The sequence below is a fragment of the Xyrauchen texanus genome, chromosome 2, assembly GCF_025860055.1.
Source record: "Xyrauchen texanus isolate HMW12.3.18 chromosome 2, RBS_HiC_50CHRs, whole genome shotgun sequence".
NCBI classification, from domain to species: Eukaryota; Metazoa; Chordata; class Actinopteri; order Cypriniformes; family Catostomidae; genus Xyrauchen; species Xyrauchen texanus.
Genome location: NC_068277.1, coordinates 6,538,152 through 6,556,213, shown reverse-complemented (window position 1 = coordinate 6,556,213; position 18,062 = coordinate 6,538,152). Strand labels below are relative to the sequence as shown.

Sequence of the window (18,062 nt, the reverse complement as noted above, 5' to 3'; positions counted from 1 at the left end):
ACTAGGAAAATCTTTGCTCGGGGGCAGCCCAAGTGAATGATGTAATCAAGTTTCGCTCCTACATTCCCAAACTACTTATTTGTAGATATCTGCATATTTTGCACACAAAAAAATGTTTATACCTATAATCAATGACAATAAGTCAATCGATTTTATTTGAGTAGGCCTACACAATTCGCAATGGTATTAGAAGTTCTTTCCCTTATAAAGAATTTAGCTAATGTCTTGTACATTTGCTTCTTTTCCTGATGATTGTCAAATGCTTTCTTGCTTCAAATCAAAGTTTTTAATGTTTTGATTCATCTTGGAGCTAGCTTCATTACTTAGAACTCTTTTCTTGAAGATTTTTTTTAAATCCCCATGGAGAAAATGAATGGGGGAAAATACTTCTGCAAGCAAGGCCTTTGAAAAAGTGGGCAGTCACTGTTACGCTCTATTCAGACGAGCGGATACTGAGAGATCAAAAGAAACCACTGAGTGATAGTATACAGAGAGCAAAGCAAGAAATGCGGCATAGCATAGTGCAGGGGAGAAAGAAGCATCTCCTTTGATGTATGAGGGTAAGGGAGACATGTTATCAAAGGCACTGCAGTGGAAGCTCAACCTGCGCCCAAGAGGCGTCAGGCAGAGAAACTTTCAAAACCTCAAATCAAGAGCCCCATCACAGATGTTTGTGGGTGGAAGCCATTCAACTCGGAGAGCGTTGGTATATTGGTGTGTTGCCACAGGAGTTGAAATGGCATTTGGTTGTCCGAACAGTCTGGAGGGACCTATAAAACATTTATACTGCAGGAGAGAAGTGAAACATGAGATGAGAGATAGAGTTCCTGTTTACAGACACTATCGCTATGCAATAAGGAAGGGGAAGGCCCACGAAAGTCATGTGAGTAATAGTGCGAACTATAACAATCTGCCTATGGCATTTCCAACAGTGGGAAATAAGATCACTTCAACTTTATTCCTTTCTGAAAGTCTGGTGAGAGATAAACACTTCAGGTAAGATCTTAATGATGCAGTTCACCTAAAGTAAAACAACAACAACAACAACAAAAAACAGCTAACTTCATGTCTAAATATTGGCCTTACTATTTTAGTAGTAATAAATGGCACCTAAACAACAACAACTCTCCAAGGGTTCCTACATATTTTGACCAATGAATTTACATGACTTTTCCAGTCGTTTGTGAATGTGTAAAAACTATATTTGAAAAGTCTCCTGGAGCAAATTTCAAATTGTGTCAGGTACCAATCGGGGTTTCCGTTAGCAGGTTATTAGCGTTTTTTGAATGTTCAAATTCAAGCATTGTCGACACAATGTCCGGTCAAAATATTAACCCCTTTAGTTGATGCCACAAGTGTGCAGAGTGACGCCATACCAACGGGAAGTGCTGTTAGCAAAGTCCTAATCAGCGAACACAGAGTGTTGTATCTCGCACACTAGCAAAATCAGCTAACAGTGTTCCCGTTTTGCATGCCCAGAGTGAGAAGCTCACTTCAGAATCGCATTAAAACAGCCTTGCCGTCTTCAGGAGAGGACACCTGGCATTTGCCAATCTAAACAATGGACACATTTGACTTAGATTTTTCATAGCATATAAGCATTTTGCTGCAAGTGGAGGAAAATTAGGCAAGGTGCGAATTTATAATGGCATAACCTAACGATTAATTTTAATATTTATTTATAAACTAAAAGATATGTGGCAAATTGCACTTTAGTTGTTTTACCCACATTTAATTTTTTTTTTAATTATTCAAAAATTGGTGTCTTTTTTTATGGAAAAACGACAGGTTGAACAAACGTTTATCTTCATTTCACTTGTCTGTGTCATTGTTAAACTATACTGCATTATTATCCATAGTCCATCGTGTTGGTGGTGTAGTGGTCTAAACACATAACTGGTAATCTGGTAATCAGAAGGATGCTGGTTCAAGCCCCACAGCCACCACCATTGTGTCCTTGAGCAAGGCACTTAACTCCAGGTTGCTCCAGGGGGATTGTCCCTGTTATAAGGGCTCTGTAAGTCACTTTGGATAAAAGCGTCTGCCAAATGCATAAATGTAAATGTGTTACGGCATGAAATAAACACAGAAATGAGATGACCCGAATTTTTCCAATTTGTTTAGCAAACTTTATTGCTGGACTTTATAAACGTTGTCTAGCACCAGATTTTGCAGAAATGGATGGTATCAATCCATTGAATTAATGCCACATTCGTTTTTCCAAAGTATGCATTAATGGAGAGCATTTCTGAAATGCTCCAATTTTGATGTCGAACACCATTCTAGGACATGTCCACACTAATGAGTTTTCATTTGAAAACACATCAATTCAGCTTCGTTTACACCTCTCATTAACACTAGAACGACTGAAAACTGATCTTCCGCCTGGTTGTCTAATGGTTGGATGGTGGCCTGGAGAGGCCTTCAAGCCACAGTGTCTCACACCCACTGTGAAATTTGGTGATGATCTGGGGGTGTCTCAGCAAGGCTGGAATTTTGAAAATTCCAAACAAGCGGACCGAGACCGCCTGAATAGTGGGTCTTTGTCCGCTTTCAAACTAACTCTGGTGCAGTTCGATTGATATATGAATGCAACATGGACCAAAGACGCCTAAACGGACCAAAAACAGGAAGTAATTTACCTAATACTGACCTCAAGCATTCCTCGTTTTTCTCATCATAAAGCTATGTTGCCCGTTACAGTTTGGTACAGGCATCAGAACCACCCATCAACTGTCCTTGAAGCATATCTTCATTTGTGTGTGAATTCCTGGCCCTGTTTTGACTCCTTTACACATTTGATTAGCTCTTCGTTTGTTCTGAGCAGGTAGAAATACCACCATATATATACACATATAAATAAAACGAGCTCATTTCGCCCAGCAGCCAGCATTGTTTTGGATGATCGGCACATTCCGTCAAAAAAAATACGTCATGAAAGCGGTCCAATCAGGTTGTGGCTTTTTCCCGATGCCTTTGGTTTTGTATTGTTAGGTTCAGTGTTATAAATGCCAGTGTGAACGTTAAATGAACCAAGACTAAATGTATCATTTTCTTTTTTGGTCCTGACCAAGAGAACCCACTAAATTTAGTGTGTGAACAGACTAAATAAGTGGGTTTTATTTTACAAATGCATTTCACTTGGATTTCTCCGTCCTCCTTTCCTTGTATACTAAGAGGGAGCTGACAGGACACAAAAGAAAGCAAGTAAAAGGGACAGTTTTAGAAATGAGAAGCCATAGACGAGAGAGTCGCACCACTGTTTCTGTGCTGAATGTGATAGATATTAAAGTGTTTTCGTTTTGTTTTTTTATCAACAACTGACAGTCAAGAACATAAGAGATATTCAAACAGACATCATAAAGCAATGCTACTAATAGCCAAACATTGTGGCCATTTCACAACATGTAAAAGTCATGTTCTGTATTAACAAATTCTGTGGAGTATATAAAGCGACAAATAGAGTTAGAAAAACAGTTTTGTGCCATACATTGCAACAGTAAGGACACCATACCCTGGTTTGGAAGTGTGATTAGAGCTCGCTGCCTGTCGGCCTTCAGAGAAACGCACTGCGTCTATTAAACACAGAGACAGAAGTGCGTCTATGCTTTTGCAGCTCTCATCAACTAACATTATTCACCTAAGACTGGAGTTTAACAAACCATTAAATCGACCTCTTTTGGATTCAAAATGGCGAATTTCGCCAAAAAGCGACTAGTTTGCAGGTATGCACTTGCATTGTATGGACCTACAGAGCTGATATATTGTTCAAAAAATCTTTATTTTTGTTCTGCTGAAGAAAGAAAGTCATACACATCTGGGGTGGCATGAAGGTGAGTAAATGATGAGAGAATTTTATTTTCACTATCCCTATAATATAACTATGAAGACAGGAGCATTCACATCCAATTTGACAGTCAACAACCAGTTTAGTGGAAGATAAATATATACACACACACACTGGCGGCCAAAAGGTTGGAGTAATTAACAGATTTTGCTCTTATGGAAAGAAAATGGTACTTTTATTCACCAAAGTGGCATTCAACTGATCACAATGTATAGTCGGGACATTAATACCTTGACAAATTACTATTACAATATGAAGAAAACTTCTTAAACTACTTCAAAACTCATCAAAAAATCCTCCATGAGCAGCAATGACAGCTTTGCAGATCCTCAGGTGACCTTTCACCCCACACTTCCTGTAGCACTTGTCATAGATGTGTCTGTCTTGTCGCGCACTTCTCACGCACCTTACAATCTAACTGATCCAACAAAAGCTCAATGGGGTTAAGATCCATAACACTCTTTTCCAATTATCTGTTGTCCAATGTCTGTGTTTCTTTGCCCACTCAAACCTTTGCTTTTTGTTTTTCTGTTTCAAAAGTGGCTTTTTCTTTCTACAATTCTTCCCATAAGTCCTCCTGAGTCTTCTCTTTACTGTTGTACATGAAACTGGTGTTGAGCGGGTAGAATTCAATGAAGCTGTCAGCGGAGGACATGTGAGGCATCTATATCTCAAACTAGAGACTCTGATGTACTTATCCTCTTGTTTAGTTGTACATCTGGTCTTCAACATCTCTTTCTGTCCTTGTTAGAGCCAGTTGTGCTTTATCTTTGAATGACTGTAGTTACATCTTTGTATGAAATCTGCAGTATTCTTTTGGCAATTTCAAGCATTGTATCACCTTCATTCCTCAAAACAATGATTGACTGATGAGTTTCTAGAGAAAGCTGTTTCTTTTTTTTCCATTTTGACCTAATATTGACCTTAAGACATGCCAGTCTATTGCATACTGTGCAACTCAAAAACAAACACAAAGACAATGTTAAGATTCATGTAACGCAACAAATAGCTTTCAACTGTGTTTGATAATGGCAAGCGATTTTCTAGAATCAAATAATCAATTTAGCATGATTACTCAAGGATAAGGTGTTGGAGTGATGCTGCTGTCTAGACTTGATCCAAAATGACTTTTTTTTTTTAAATAGTGATGGTGCTGTTTTTTAACATCAGTAATGTCCTGACTATACTTTGTGATCAGTTGAATGCCTCTTTGGTGAATTAAAGTATCAATTTCCTTCCAACACAGCTAAACCTGTACATTATTCCAAACTTTTGGCCAGCTAGTGTGTGATATATATATATATATATATATATATATATATATATATATTGTCTTAAAGATTGAACTTGTTAACAGTAAGGCTGAAAGGAAACACAATCAAGATATTAGCACAACAAGGAGTTCTGGTTTAAAACCGCATGCCTCTGCAGACCTATATATGCCATAATTCTCACAGTGGCCTCATAGTTCAAAATGATAAGCTTTCAATAATGCTCAAACTCTGAAAACAAAACACCAACCAAAAGTCAATGTCCCCTCTCTTCTTTTCCCTCTGGAGCCAAACAATGAGCAGGACTTTAACAACACAACAAGAATCAGGTAGAGTAACAAGCTACAGAGACAATACCACCTTGGTAAAGTAGTCATAAGTATTATTATGATGTCACATTGGAAAGTGTATTTTGCAGTATTACAGCTTAAAGGTTGAGCTGAAAAGAAATAAATACAAAACTGAGATAGGTAAAGATGGTAAAGTGATAGTAGAGAAGAAGAGAGTGTGTGCTAACGCCCCAACATAGCCGCAGTGTTTCTCCACTGCACCAACAGACTACCCGCACTGTTTACTTCAACACAAAACTTAGATTACCTTATCTTTCTGATCATCTTTTATTAGAAGTATTTAAGTCCATGCTTCAGCGGGCTAGTGAGCCCAAGGAAACAACCACATCTCTGATCAACCACAGAATGTTTTGACAAGCACACAAGTGTGGGGGGGCAGGGGTTCTGCAAACACAAAACATGAGATCCTAGGAGTTTAAAATGCATGCACCCTCTAATATTTAGTGAATAATTAGCTGCATTAATACATCAAGTTTACATTAAGAAAGCCATTGCAATTGTACAACTGGATGATTGCAGCAGTGTATCAGGCTTCACTGCATATGAAGGCTGAACATATCAGTCGTTTATCTGATTAAATAATTAGATTAAGCAGCTGTGCGAAGTCTACAAACATGTCTAGTCCATATATATAAATATATATGACCTTATCTAAGGTCTAAAATATTGCATTGCTGTTATGTAATATTTACAGTCTGAACGGAGCACTGTCAATCAAACGAATGCATATTTTTCTGTTTATAATGGCACGTATAATCAATGTATGCAGGAAAATATTGCATCTCATATACTCTTGAAACACACATATTAAGCTGTCTATGTCTGTGGCTGATAGTGGAGCTCGTCATCTCCGATTCCCTGACAACGACAACATAACGGAGAATATTCTCATATCTCAAACTTTGCATGCTCGATTTTAATCTAGACCCCAACTGCATGTCCACACAACACTTAGCAACAGATCACACTGCTCAACTTGACCAAAATAGAGGGAGATTTTCATAAATACGACTTCGGGGTGGGGGAGGGACAACAAACTCCTGTTAGCAGAGGAGCTAACTGTGAAAGTCGATGCCTGGGAGGTTTTCCCAAAGCAAAAGGGGTGGTAAAATGTAAAGAGTGATATAAAAATACACTCACCTATTTTATAAAAAAAAATAAATAAATACACGTGAGCTACATCTACAAAATTATAATTGGTATTCCATCCCGCTGCTTGTTTTTCCCATTTGAGGCCTTCTGCTTCAGCGAGCTCCAATGCGGGAACATCCGAGGCGCGCGACGCTCATCTCAGTCCGAGCTCGCGCTCGCACCAGCGTGCTAAGCTAAACACCGATTACCTCCTCAGAAAATACGATGATTAAAATCTCTCAGGGCTCCGGTAGACTGGTTAGAGAAAGGGCTATACACTCTCCATTCGTCCCTTTAAAAAGTCCTCTGGTCTCGGCAACGTTATGTTGGCTGTTTTGACTTGATTTGATGTGTAAAAATAACATTCCGTTCCAAGTTAATCCTGTACGTCCGACTCCTTCCGAACTGTTCCGATCGGCCTTTGACTCGAGTTGACGACGAGCGGACGCGAGGAGGTGATACGGGGACTGTGATTGGCTGACGCGACTGGGCGGTCACTGTTTCTTCCCCGTTGCAACGGTGAAACTGGCGCCATTGTGGCTCATTCGAGGAAAGATTGCGTCATGTATTCCTTGGCTACTTCGAGCCAAAATGGCGTAGACGGTGGCCTATTATTGCGAGCTCAATTTGGGTGATAGGAAACCAGAGAACGTAGTAGAATACGTCCATAAAGGTATTTGTGAGCTACAAGAGAATGATTGAACTGAGAAGATATAGTGTGGATATTTTCATATTAGTAAACAACCTCCTTCTTGCTCAGCCTTAACTCGTAAGGATTTCTAATGGACGTTTTTATAGAATACCACCATTATGACAAACTATATGTGAAATACGGGCTGGAAGCTCGTACTGAAACGGTGTAAATTCGCATTCTTCAAACGCTGCTTGTTATGTAATATTTATTGAATGTGTTATTGTTTTTTTATTTCACTTTGACGTCACAAACTATGTGATGTGAATGAAACGCAAGAGCGCCCTCTTTTGTGAATAGCCCGCTACTACTGTATGATTTTACCCATCCATTTCTTGACACTTTGCCCTAATTATATTTACATGAGCACTTCACCATACACCATATGTATATATATTGGAGGAAAGAATCAAAGAATCTCCAAGGATCACAGCTGGAGAATTGCAGAAATTAGTTGGGTCTTAGGGTTATAAAGTCTAATATATATTATATACATATATTTTTTTTTTTGTATTTTTTTTTTTAAATGAAAGATCAAAAGGATAAACAATGCAAGTTTTTTTTTCTCACAGTCTTCTTTGCTCTTATTTACCAAGGGTGCCAACTGATTTATTATAATTATAATATTATAATAAATCAATTATAATAGTAATTTGGAGTACCATGTAAATACTGTGGTGAAATTAATATGATACTCATTCGTTAGTACTATGATATTACCAGATTTTTCTTACACGGTACCATGATATTCCATGTTTTTTTAATTGGTAACATTGTAATGTTTTTGAATATGTACCATGGTAAAACTATGGTAATCTTTGAAGGACCATGTAAATAATGTGGTATTTCAATATGATACTCCTCTAATAACAAAAAAGGTACCATTATGTTTTTGTGGACATATACCATGATAATACTATGTTTTAGGTTATGTACCATGGTAATACCATGCTATTATTTGAAGTACCATATAAATACTATGGTATATGAATGTAATACTTATTCATAAAAAAAAAAAGTATTATGATATTACCCTGGTTTTTCTAACATGATATTCAATGTTTTTTTGTATATTGTACCATGGTAATACCATATCCTTTGAATACTGTATGTACCACACTACAACTATGGCAAACTCTGTGGTGTCACATAAATACCATGATATGTGAATTCACTTTTGGACATGCTACATGATTTTAAACATCAGATTCAAATAGTTGACTTTGCGCATGCTCAGTTAGAACTGTATGTTACTTTCTGGTAAGAAATCGAATTAAGAACTACAATTCCCTTCAGCCCTTTCTCGAGCTTGATCCCATCCTGATTGGCTGTTTGTGCAGGCGAAGGTTCTACGGACATGTTTCTCTAGCCTAGGTAAACATTATAGACTTCAAGGCTTCCGTAGTAAATACAGCGTTATAAGTAATAATTCCAATAATTCGGCTGTATTAGGCGAAACGAATTTTATTTGTTCTACATATTTAGAATACATCCGGAGCGCTTGTTATTTAAGAGCAGTTATCTATAGCTTAGTTGTTGGATAACACCGGCAGAAGCATTATGACATTAGTGTACTAGCAACTCTTCAAAGGGGTCATTTGGTATGCATAAGCGTTTATTATGGCGGCGCTGATTTTGCAACGTGGAAGTGAATGTTAAGGCAAACGCGTTTGATCGATGTCGACGCGTTTCTGCTGTTTTCAGAGCGGTGGAAAACCCATTCTGACGTCACACTGTCAATTAGTGACTGGTCTGAAATCAGGACATATTCAGGTGCGTTACACGTCCATCAGGCTGTAATGTTTGGATAAAAGCTATATATATATATATATATATATATATATATATATATATATATATATATATATATATATATATATATATATGTGTTAATTTGAGAAGAAAACAAAGAATTCTGGCCTGTTAAAAACGTAATTGCAAACACTTGTGTTATTTTGTCATCTATGTCAAATACTGTATATATTTGGGCTTGCATAGACGACCGATATTGGTTTGTGAATGGCCAGTAAGCAGGCCGATATTTACACAATGCAATTTAATGACAGCAAATGAGATGTACATAAAATCAGGGACTAATAACGGCTCAAGGAATGAAAACCGATTTTTAGCATAACATAACCGAAACAAAGTGATTTTCAATTGTTCCGGATTTAAATTGTTATTTATTTATTTTGTATTTTCTCCCTAATTTGGAATGCCCAATGCCCTTTAAGTCCTTGTGGTGGCGTAGTGACTCAATCCGGGTGGCGGAGGACGAATCTCAGCTGCCTCCTCGTCTGAGACCGTCAATCCACACATCTTATCACGTGGCTCCACCTAACGCGTGTGGAGGCTTCACGCTATTCTCCGCGGCATCCAAGTACAACTCCCCACACGCCCACCGAGAGCGAGAACCACATTATACCGACCACGGAGAGGTTACCTCATGTGACTCTACCCTCCCTAGCAACCGGGCCAAGTAGTTGCAAATGAGTAAAATCAATATGCACAGTACAACTTAATTGTAGTGTAACTTAGTTACCCTAATGTTTATGTGATCTCATTTTTGGCTTTGCATTGGCTTTGCATTAGAAGTCATAATTATTAGTAATGATGAATTTATACTCCTAAATGCTTTGATATTTCTCTGCTGAAGGTATCTGTAGCTGTAAATGGGTGGTTTGTTAATCAGGTGACACATCTGTGGGCTTCTCCTCACACAAGGTCTCAATTGCGCTCAGGACAAATGCTGCATTGGGTTTTGCTCAGATCCTGCCAAAGGATCAGTATCTGTTCACTTAAGAGCAGCTGTTTGAGAGAATGTGCAGGCCATCACCTTCAACAAGGTCACCACAGGTATGACCATGACATTTTTGTGTAGTTTAAATGCATTCTTTATTCGCCTAAATTGTTTTAGTTTCTTTAGGAGAAAAGGTTCGGCTGCTTCCATTGGGTATGTTAGGCTTTACTATTCTCAGCACTGATAATTACGACTGGGAAACTTTGCCATTTCGTTCATATTTGCCAGTCAGTATATACAGATACAGATATAATATATGGTAGTAAACTCCACATAATGTAACTTTAAACACCTCTTTGGTGTTCAGGATGATCTGCGGATGGTGACGTGTGTCGCCTACTCCATGGTGAAGCAGTATGGCGTGGTAGTGAGTGTGGGACATGTGTCATTCCCAGACTCAGTGTGGTATTGGACGGAGAACCTTCAGTCAAGGCCTCCAACAGCAGATGGACCATGTGAGTGAAAGAACATGCACACCTGCTTCCTGTGACCTCTGCTGTGCTGTCAGTTATCTGTTGTCTTCAATGTGTGTGGTTATTTTTCTTTTATTCATCTCTCTTTCATGTTCAGGAAGCGAAGATAGCACAAGCCTACAGACACAGAGAAATTGATGTTGGACAACAGAGACAATCTCCTTTTGGTAGGTTCTGTCCATCTCCGCACAATGTTATAATAAAAGGTTGTTCTCGGTATGTAAGGGATAATGGACAGTCAGACAGGGTGATCTGGACCCTGACGCTATGCGGCTTATTACACGATTACTAAATAAATAAATGGACATAAAATGTTGATGTGAGAAAGCAAGAAAACGCTCAACTCCTCCAGTTTGCGACAGAGTTCTGTTGGTGTTTATTTAATAAATAATGACCATCTGACTGCTCATTATCCAGCTTATTACAAGACTACTTGCCAAATAAATAAACATTGATTTGAGTTTAAATTATTTTATCTGCTTACTTGTAGAGATAGCGATGTGATCCGATAAGTAGGAAAGATGGCTGGTATGATGTGCGGTTGTTTCTCAGAAATATCAGACTGCTAGATGGCGCCATTGACCAATCAGAATCAAGTATTCCAGAGACCCCTGTAATAACTTTAGTTAATGCAATATTTAACATGACAAACTTGAACAGCAATTATTAATCTTGGTAAATGTTCATTTCTATGCATATTAACACATATATTTATATTACAATTTGTACAAGTTAACATTAGTTAATGCAGTAGGAACTAATGCTGAACCATACTGTATTTTTAAATGAACATTACCCAAATTAGATCATGATAACTAATGCATTTACCAATGTTAGAGGATTAGTTCCCCCAATAATGAAAATTCAGCCATTGTTTACTCACCCCTGTGTTGTTGTAACACTATATAGACTTTCTTTCTTTTTCTTAAAACAAAGCGAGAAATTGCGGGGGAAATAATTGTGCTCTGTGATGCCCGTTGAGTTCATGGTGAGTTCAGTTCATGCCGTTGAGTTCATGGTGAACACCTCTTCAAGCTTCAAAAGAATGTGAAAATATATTTCAGAAGTCTAATAAATTATTCCAAGAGGCTCATGATTGTTATAAATGCATACGCTATGGTTTGGTGAGAAACCAACTGAAATCGAATATATTATTTCGTGAAAATGCTCACTGACCGTTGATCTCTTGTGCACGTTCATGATAAGGCACAAGAGCAATAGTTCACGAAGCCCCCTCATGACATTGGGGCATAGCAACAACAGAAAACAACACAGATGCACACGAAACAGAAAACAGAACTTACTAAACGTGTCTGTTTGTAGTCGAAGAATTTATGCATTTCTATGCCCAGCCTTATTTTTTTTAACAGAGTACACAGAAATCAAACAGAAACATAGAGGAGGCTATAGGCAGAGTTTTTGTCCTAACCAGCAGTAACAAGAGACGGTAGGTTATATCTCTATTTTTGGCATCGTGCAGGGAACTCCGTCCACTTTGAACTGTCTCCGGTCCAAAAACTTTCACAAAAATAAGGCTGGGCATAGAAATGCATCAATTCTTCGATTACAAACTCTTCAGACATGTTTAGTTATTTTTGTTCTCTGTTTTGTGTGCTGCTGAGTTGTCTTCTTTTGTCACTAGTGCTGTGGAGGACCTGTTTTTAGATAAACAAACAAGTTTTCACTTGAACGCTTCATGTCTTGAGGGGGCTGCGTGAACTGTTGCTCTCGTGCCCTATCATTAACGCTCACAGATGATCGACGGTCAGTGAAGATTTTCACTAAATAATACATTCGATTTCAGTTTGTTTCTCACCAAACCTTATCGTATGCTTAACTATCATGAGTCTCTTGGAATAATTATTAGACTTCTGAATTATACTTTATGTTCTTTTGAAGCTTGAAGAGGTGGTCATCATAAACTGCCATTGTATGACATCACTGAGCACAATAATTGTTTCGCAATTTCTCACTTTGTGTTAAAAAAGAAAGAAAGACTTTATAGTGTTACAACAACACAGGGCTGAGTAATCAATGACTGAATTTCTATTTTTGGGTGAACTATCCCTTCAACAAATAGAATCGTATTGTACAGTGTCACCATTTAAGTTTATATTCTTTTACATTTGTTCTGAAACAAAGCTGCAAAAAGGAGTTCACTCAATGTCTGATTTCCAGCCGAAAAGAAACCTCTTTTTGCGATGGAAACTTTCAGGTCAAAGTTCACCAAAGTTTAACCTGCGTATGTAGCAACGTTCTCTTGTGTTTGAATATGTATGAAAGAACCACCCCTTTAATTTTCAGATTTTTATCTTGTCCTTAAACAAATTGGCAGAAAAACCTCATAACATGGCCCGTCATGTTCTAGGTCTGCAGGATTACTTGTTTTCTTGCTATGGTTGTCTTTTCAGCTGGCTAATACTTTGCTGGAGAGGGAGGTGAGGCTTTGCCTGGACCTTCTCTATTTGGACCCAAAAAGGTTGCTCCTCAAAGCTGGGTGGATGCTGAGAGAGACAAGCAGGACACGGGTGAAGATGAGCCGTACCCGAGACCCTAAAGACTCCGCCGCAAAGACAACAAAGACGATGACGTCAACCTGAGCCTAGCATGAGCTCCACAACACACAAACACAATCCCAGTGTTTGGTCACATGTGGAAGTCAAGGAGTGTGGAGTGCTTGCCTTTGACAATCAGTCCGAATTATCAAATCGTGCTTTAAGTGTAAAAGCTCAATGTTACATTTACATTTATGCATGTGGCAGACGCTTTTATCCAAAGCGACTTACAGTGCACTTATTACAGGGACAATCCCCCCCGGAGCAACCTGGAGTTAAGTGCCTTGCTCAAGGACACAACAGTGGCATCTTGGTGGTGCTGGGGCTTGAACCCCAACCTTCTGGTCAGTAACCCTGAGCCTCAACCACTGAGCCACCACTGCACCACACCTGATGTTACACCTGATCTGATTGACCGAGACATAATGGCAAGATGTGTGTGTGGGTTTTCTTCTAGGCTGATCATTGTGACATTGTCCCTGTAATTATATCGTAAATGTCTTTAGGACAATTTGACATTGAAAACTTGTTTAAACAGTGAGGATACTTCTTAACTAATGTTTTTGGGAGATTGCTAAATTATGAACTTAGTAAACACTATAGAGCTAATGCCAAAACTGCCAATGCAGATTAAATCATTTGGCTTTATTCATGAACATTTTGACATTTTATTATAAACTGTATGTATTGTAAAACCAAAAAATCTATGTACATTTGAAGCATCATTCAGTTGGCAAACTGTGTTACTATACTGCATAATAAAATGATCATAAAAGCTCTTGAAATGTTGCAAATGTCCTTAAGGTTCAATTGCAAGCAAGCACAAAAAGTACTAAAAGCAATTATATTACACATTATACAACTCGTATATAAAAAGCAAAAACATAGAACAATTCATATGTGAAGATCTCACATTTTAAAAGTCATAAGTCACTTAACCAGTCAGTTAATCGGTCTTAAAATGAATATTGCTGAACTGTCAAGCAATAAATGACCTAGAAGTGAAAATGATCTATATTTACTCAATCAGTGTTTGGGACTGACAACCATATTCTGAGCCCTTCTGTCATTTATTCACCCTCTTGTTGTTCCAACCCCATATTACTTTCTTCCCAACAGGATGAAACATAACAGAAGATATTCAGCAAATATTCTGAGGTGTTTTTTGAAGTTTCGTGGTGGCCATTCCATTAAAATATGTACAAAATGGAATTAAAAGCATCATAAAAGTAAACCATTCAACTCATGTGCTACATTTCATGTCATTTGAAGCCATATGAGGATTTAGTGTGAGGATCAGACCCAAGGTTAGCTCTCAGATTTCACTGGCACTTCCACATATTCATCTGACGATGGGCACGGGCAAGAGCAAGCAAACAATTATCCAATGGGAGACAGACAAGCATAACCAGTCAATTATCTACAATGAGAAAACAAGTTGTGGTGAAGTAAATATAGCTTTTTAAATTGAATACGCTCAAGCTTATTTTAAATATAGTATTTAAATTCAAAGATGTATGCTCTAGCTTATACACTGGCGGCCAAAATTTATAGTAATGTACAGATTTTGCTGTTTCAGAAGGAAATTGGTACTTTAATTCACCAAATTGGGATTCAGCTGATCACAATATATAGTCAGTTACATTACTGATGTTAAAAAAACAGCACAAATCTAGACAGGCCCCATTTCCAGCAGCCATCACTCCAACACCTTATCCTTGAGTAATCATGATAAATTGAACATTTGGTACTAATAAATCACTTGCCATTACATCAAACACTGTTGAAAGTTATTTGGTTCATTAAATTAAGCTTAACATTGTCTGTGTTTGTTTTTGAGTTGCACAGTGTGCAATAGACTGGCATGTCTTGAGGTCAATATTAGGTCAAACATGGCAAAAAAGAAACCCCTTCTCTTGAAACTCATCAGTCAATCATTGTTTTGAGGAATGAAGGATGATACAATGCTTGAAATTGCCATAAAAAAAGATTTCATACAAAGGTGTAACTACAGTCTTCAAAGACAAAGGACAACTGGCTCTAACAAGGACAGAAAGAGATGTGGAAGACCAGATGTGCAACTAAACAAGAGGATAAGTACATCAGAGTCTCTAGTTTGAGAAATAGACGCCTCACATGTCCTCCGCTGACAGCTTCATTGAATTCTACCCGCTCAACACCAGTTTCATGTACAACAGTAAAGAGAAGACTCAGGAGGCCTTATGGGAAGAATTGCAACACTTTTGAAACAGAAAAACAAAAAGAAAAGGTTCGAGTGGGCAAAGAAACACAGACATTGGACAACAGATAATTGGAAAAGAGTGTTATGGATCTTAATCCCATTGAGCTTTTGTGGGATCAGTTAGACTGTAAGGTGCGTGAGAAGTGCCCGACAAGACAGACACATCTATGGCAAGTGCTACAGGAAGCGTGGGGTGAAAGGTCACCTGAGGATCTGGACAAACAGCTAGAATGACAAGGATCTGCAAAACAGTCATTGCTGCACATGGAGGATTTTTTGATGAGAATTTTTGAAGTAGTTTTTGTTCAGATTTTAGTAGTAATTTTTCACGTCATTAATGTCCTAACTATACATTGGGATCAATTGAATGCCACTTTGGTGAATAAAAGTACCAATTTCTTTCCATAAGAGCAAATTACATTACATGTACATTATTCCAAACTTTTGGCCGCCAGTGTAAGTAAATATATATAATCATAATTGTTTGTTATCTTAAAAATGCTCAGTCATGAAACAATCTTTAAGTAGAAAACTTTTTCATTTTTATTTGCTAATTTGAATAAATTTCACAGGTAAATAGAATGAGCAAATGTTACTTTTCAAAGCTGGTGTTCCTAGCATGCACCTGGCTTGGATAATAAATGAGCTTGCATGGTTTGGAAACTTCTTGTTTTGTGAACATTCTACTCAAAATTACCAGTTATTTTCCCCTCCCCCTCCCTTTTTCTCTCCTCAATTTGGAATGCCCAATTCCCAACGCGCTCCAAGTCCTCGTGGTGGCATAGTGACCTCAATCCGGGTGGCGGAGGATGAATCTCAGTGTCCTCCGTGTCTGAGACCGCCAATCTGCACATCTTATCGCGTGGCTTGTTGACCATGTTACCGCAGAGACTCACAGCATGTGGAGGCTCATGCTACTCCGCGATCCACGCACAACATACCACGTGCCCCGTTGAGAGCGAGGTTACCCCATGTGACTCTACCCTCCCGAGCAACCGGGCAAATTTGGTTGCTTAGGAGACCTGGCTGGAGTCACTCAGAACGCCCTGGATTCAAACTCGCGACTGCAGGGGTGGTAATCAGCTACCCAGGCCCACAAAAATGGTTACATTTTAATAAATGAAGTTAAGTAACGTGTAGATAACCCTAGAAAAAGACTAACAATATAAAAGACCAGTAATCCAAATCCTAAAAAAAGTTAATTTTGGTAGCAATAAACAAGTAAATGCTGCACAGGTCATCATTAGATGGTAAATCATTTAGACATTAAATGGTAAACATACAACAGCAAAACATTTCAGGTCAGTTACCAATAAGCATCACTTATGTACAATTTCACGCTGCATATTCAAACATGGTGTCATGACTGGTAACAAGATACAAAAGAACCAGTGCTGTTGGTGTCACCTGGCTGGCGCACCACATTTGACGTCACACTGAACAACAATATTTGGTCTGTTTCTATTGTGCTTTTTTTATTTTTGAGGGGATCCCCTGTTCACACAATGCTTTTCAATGGAAGAGAGCAGCTCAGAAATAATGACAATTCTTTTGATTTACTTGAGAGAAAGAAAGTTGGGTTTGTTACAACATGAGGGTGAGTTAATGAGGATGAACTATTCTTTTACTCTCTGTGTTGGACATCAGCTAAAATAGTCCCTCAAGAACATGGCATGTGTTTGATAATCATGTCTAATCAGTATGCACTGACACTGTTCCTCCCTCCAGTTGGTGCTTTACATTACATCCATTTGCACACTGGCCCACACCGAGCACCTGTCACATCAACATGTTGAATAAGCTCACTGATCCATGAAGGACAAGAAATAATGTGTGCAGTTTCTCTTGACCTTTAAAGCTGAAGAGTGCAATTTCTGCGCCACTAGCACTACCAAACAGAATTGCAAAATGAATTATTGTTTTCAAACAGGTTTCCCGAACACTCGCCTGATCTGACATTGTTCGGCCAAACAGATTTTCCCGCCCCAGACTCACACTACTGGTTGACCTGTGTTGGCCTAGTTGCTTGAGATGGTACCACAGAGCCAGACTATTTACACTTTTCTGAGGAAATCAACCAACAGTTGGCTTTCTTATAATTGCCTCTGCATATTAAGTTGGCATAAGTGACAGTATTTTAATGACGGAAAAAATAAAGCGCCGGACGATGAAACATTTTGCAACCGTGCTTGCATGGAAGTTTGGAGGACATGCATGCATGAGAAAATCTGAAAGTCTTGTTTTTTTTAAATGAGTGAATCGCTTCGGCATTTAACGTGGGTCGTACATGTTTGCCAGTTTTTTGAATCGTGGCCCCCAGTCATTGAGGTAGTCATAGTCCTGGTCACCATCTGAGCCCATGGAAGCAATGGAGCTCAGGCTGCCTGCTACAGACCCATCGCCCTCGTAGTCGTAGATCAGAGCCGTGTCGTACGGTGGGACGTTCGGGTCATTGTCTGCAGCATCCAGGCCCTGTTCAGATGAAATGAGAATGTGAAGAGTAAATCACAGTGTTTGTGGTCAAAACATCAGTAAGAAATCTCTACAAGATTGTAACACAAAAGGATGAATGAATGAAATTTGAGAGCAGATGCAGAGGGAAAGATGTATGGGAGTAATGTCTTAAATTTCGGCCTGTTCCTCTGGAACATGTCTGTTGTCCTTTTTGAAGCTTGAAAAGTGGTGAAGAGCAGCATGAATGA

General features: G+C 38.6%; 2 protein-coding genes and 1 long non-coding RNA gene across 5 annotated transcripts in view; 1 reads left to right on the top strand and 2 right to left on the bottom strand.

The window, feature by feature from the left end:
* ankrd11 (ankyrin repeat domain 11) overlaps positions 1-6,992 on the bottom strand; it is a 170,970-nt gene extending 163,978 nt beyond the window's left edge. Inside the window, exon 1 of the mRNA XM_052092263.1 lies at positions 6,609-6,992. The gene's annotated coding sequence lies outside the window, so the exon portion shown is untranslated. The remainder of the gene's footprint in view (positions 1-6,608) is intronic.
* Positions 1-18,062, bottom strand: part of LOC127619449 (cadherin-15-like) — a 310,594-nt gene that overhangs the window by 268,220 nt on the left and 24,312 nt on the right. Inside the window, exon 14 of the mRNA XM_052092310.1 lies at positions 13,457-17,832. Within this exon, the coding sequence (XP_051948270.1) occupies positions 17,632-17,832 (201 nt within the window). The 3' untranslated portion in view covers positions 13,457-17,631. The remainder of the gene's footprint in view (positions 1-13,456; positions 17,833-18,062) is intronic.
* LOC127619607 (uncharacterized) lies at positions 8,730-13,467 on the top strand. 3 transcript variants are annotated; one of them, XR_007967587.1, is made up of 4 exons: positions 8,730-9,063; positions 9,525-10,545; positions 10,661-10,730; positions 12,975-13,115. It is a non-coding gene; the product is annotated as an uncharacterized LOC127619607 (long non-coding RNA). The 3 variants fall into 3 exon arrangements; XR_007967586.1 differs by lacking the exon at positions 8,730-9,063 and having other exon boundaries at positions 9,279-10,146; positions 10,398-10,545; positions 12,975-13,467; XR_007967584.1 differs by lacking the exon at positions 8,730-9,063 and having other exon boundaries at positions 9,279-10,545; positions 12,975-13,467.